At 34.0% G+C, this 3,652-nt stretch overlaps 1 protein-coding gene across 1 annotated transcript in view; it reads right to left on the bottom strand.

Annotated features, from left to right (window-relative positions):
* Positions 1–907: 907 nt before the first annotated feature.
* LOC101863920 (doublecortin domain-containing protein 2) overlaps positions 908–3,652 on the bottom strand; it is a gene marked incomplete in the record, with an annotated part of 83,085 nt that continues 80,340 nt past the window's right edge. The window contains 1 exon segment of the mRNA XM_035971228.1: positions 908–2,420. Coding sequence (XP_035827121.1) covers positions 2,415–2,420 — 6 coding nt within the window.

The following is a 3,652-nucleotide window of genomic DNA, read 5'->3' as shown; positions in this document are numbered from 1 at the left end:
GAAATTGACGCACATAGGAAAAATATGTCTGGAAAGGGGATTGCAATTTCAACTTGCAAACTTCAGTGTAAAGCTCACTGCAGTGGGCGCTTGTGCTGCTATATATACTGATGTAGTCAAATGATTTGCACTAAAATAATTAGACACATGTATTTAAGGATCTGGGGTGTTTTTCGAGCTCTCCACTCAATCTAGAACAGAAACATACTTCATTGACGTCCCAGGATAAAAAAAACAACAAACAAAAATAACAAACAAACAAAATAACAACAACAGCAAAAGCCAGAACAAAACAAACAAACAAAAGATCAAAATCTGCCAAGTGCTTCTCATAATTTCCAGCCAACCAGAATTCAGGCTGGCCGCTATCATGGCTCCTTTTGTATAAAAGAAAAAGTTTATGATATTATGTATACAAACCAAATATTAGTTTTTACTTGGTAAAATTATTTGCGTGCCGATCAAGGAATTTATTAGGTTTTAGGTGAAGAATATCAAGATGTACAACAACGTAAGATTAGATTGAAGAGAAATTAGTAATAGCTTTTAAAACAATTATTGGTATTACTGTCGATTCAAGTCTTAAGGACGAGATCTTTGAAAAAAAAATCTGAGGTTCTAATTTATTTATCACAGAAATCTTGGATGACAAGGGTACACAACATCGTCGCTCGCATAATTTAAAAAAAAAGAAGAAAAACTTGCAAATATCACGACTTGCAAATATCAGAACTGTGGTTGAGTGCATGTATTTAAAATAATTTTGTTATTGAACTGAGTTATGTTTATGTGTGTGTGTGTGTGTGTGTGTGTGTGTGTGTGTGTGTGTGTGTGTGTGTGTGTGTGTGTGTGTGTGTGTGCCCGTGTGTGCCCGTGTGTATGTGTGTGTGTGTGTCCATGTGTAAGTGTATTATGTATGTATACGTTTGTCTATGTGTGTCTGGACGTGTGTATATGTGTGTGTGTAAAGAGGGGGGTGCGTGTGCATGATTGTCTCCTCATACACTGTTATACTAAAGCAATGAAATTTTGTGCGATTGCAACAAAGAAACTTGCTTATCGATAATTCAAAACCCTCAAACCTGAGCTATAAATAACTCACAAGCAAACTATATAAGAAAATAAACTAATTAAAATAAACTTTCAAAACTAGAGATATGGAACCAAGACGAATAATATAAAGTATAACACCGTTGCCATAATATAAATAACACGTCCATGAAACTGACGAACTTTCTTTTCCTGTCAGACAAAAAGAATGCCCACCAGCTGCCGGAAAATTAGGAATGTGTAAGTTAATGCTTTATAGTTGATTTTACACAAAATTAACTATATTCTTTTATAGTTGTATAACTTGTGATGAGAGGAGCTTGTAAACGAATCGCAAAATGTTTTAAAAAATCATCAAGATATTTCTAAATTTTGTTTCATGAAGTGTGATGTGTCCTCACATTTAACGTTTTAATTGCATTCTTTTTTTCTTCTTCTTTTTATGGTTGTTTAATTAAATCATAGGTGTAGCAATAACCGAACTAGCTAACAGAGCTCCTTTTGCGGTGATTATACAGTGAGTACTTTAAGAAAGAATTCCCGACTCAAAGGTCTCAGAATCAAGTCATTGAAGACTCACGAGAGAGTGAGTTTCCTTTGAAAAAAGATCGCCTAGTAACACACAATAAATGTATTATAATAATATTAATTGTTTCCAAGTGATGATAACATTCAGCTGCTTGGAGGCAACAACTTTCAACACTTGAGTCCAAACTGTTTTCCCAAACCACATCAATGTCAATCTATGTACAATCGAACTGACAAAATAATACAAATACAGAGTACGAGTTTTTAAAAACTCATGTTACATTTCATTCGATATAATATTATTTTTATTTTTATTATTATTATTTTATTAATATTATTATTATTATTATAGTAGAAGGCAAATTGTACATAATGTGTTTTGTTCAGGGTATAAACTACTATTTCAACATATTATATGTTCATACATAATACAATGTACGCATCTTTTATATAGTACTTTTAAAAATCTTATTATGATTTTGAAAACTTAAAACTTCATGTTTACCAAGGAGGGATTGAAAACAAAAGACAACCAATCAAACAAAAAACCTCAAAAAACATTAGTTTATATAACATGCTTATTTTGTATGGTTTTAAACACTTTACTAGACACATCATCATCATCATCATCATCATCATCATCATCATCATCATCATCATCATCATCATCATCCAAAAAGAAGGTGTATTGTCTGATGTTTTTTGAGGCCTCGCATCAAGCCACAATGGTGTCCTCTAGTCCGCCAGACAGATGACGTCATGGTGCTCGCTTGTCAGAGTGGCTATTTTTATATTCGGGAAATCCCACTCGGTCCTAGGCTGCTCCTTGAGGCGTCTTAGCGCTGAAGATCAAAGAAGCGGGAGACAAAAAAAGGTCAGTATGAGCTATAATTGTTTAAAATTTGTATACAAAAGAGTTGATTATAACTAATGTTCTTCACTTATAATTTCAAAGATCACTTGGATCTGTTGAAGGCTGAACAACATCTTCTTTCTCCAGGTGAAATATTTAACATTTAAACTGAAATCTTTAAAGATTAAGGTTGCTGAAGATAGATCAAGTTGCTGTATTGAAAAAAAAGAAACGAAAAAGAACATGATTATTATCATTTAGTGTTTTTATTACCTTTTCTTTTATAACATTTTAATATTTGCGTGAAGTAGGGGTCTCAGACTATAATAATATAATAATATTTAAGGTCCTGTACCGCTAAGAAAAATTCCCATCTTGGACAATAAAGTATTATCTTTATCTTAATCTTAATCTTAAACACCGGTAGCTTTGAGAAGTTTAATGTACTCTAATTAAGCATTAGATGTAAGATCCGGTTTGCATGTTTTATCCATTTAAAAATAAAAAAACCCCGTTTGTTTCAAAGATTTTAACTGCTGTATATATCTAGATGGAGAAAAAAGAAATCATGTTTATGCAAGAATATTTACAGTATATATTATATTTGCATGCTTTGACAGGGCTATATTTAGTTCTAAGGAATACAGAGTTTTGGTTACATTAGATCGTTGATGTTATAGAGTTGGAAAAGGCTAAAACTGACCACAACACCTTAACAGCGACATGCACACTGATTAAGGTGAATGGACACAGTCATGTGAGTTTGATCACGTGAGTTTGGTCACGTGATGGGTTTGGTCACGTGATGGCTTCGGTCACGTGATGGGTTGGGTCACGTGATGGGTTTGGTCACAGGAGTTTGGTCACGGGAGTTTGAGTACCAGTATGGGAGTCTAGTCACGTGAATTTTGGGTATACATGTAAGAGGATGGGTATGTGAGGTTGGTCACGTGAACTTGCAATATGGGTCTGATCACGTTTACTGTTTGGTCACGTCTGTATAGACACGTGAGTTTGGTCAATGTGTCTGACCAGCATATTATCTCGTTGTTTTTTTTTACTAAGCAGGCCATTAACGTGTATGTGCGACAAAAGTAAACACCGCGTCATAATGACGTGTCTGTGCCTATGTTCACTTTGGTCTCCAAGACGTATAAAAACGACTACACATGCTTTAATGCAAAACAGTAACGGCTTCTTACGCGTGAATGAAACATAATA

This window comes from Aplysia californica, unplaced genomic scaffold (genome assembly GCF_000002075.1).
Source record: "Aplysia californica isolate F4 #8 unplaced genomic scaffold, AplCal3.0 scaffold00400, whole genome shotgun sequence".
Taxonomy (NCBI): Eukaryota; Metazoa; Mollusca; class Gastropoda; order Aplysiida; family Aplysiidae; genus Aplysia; species Aplysia californica.
This window is presented reverse-complemented; position numbering and strand designations above follow the sequence as displayed.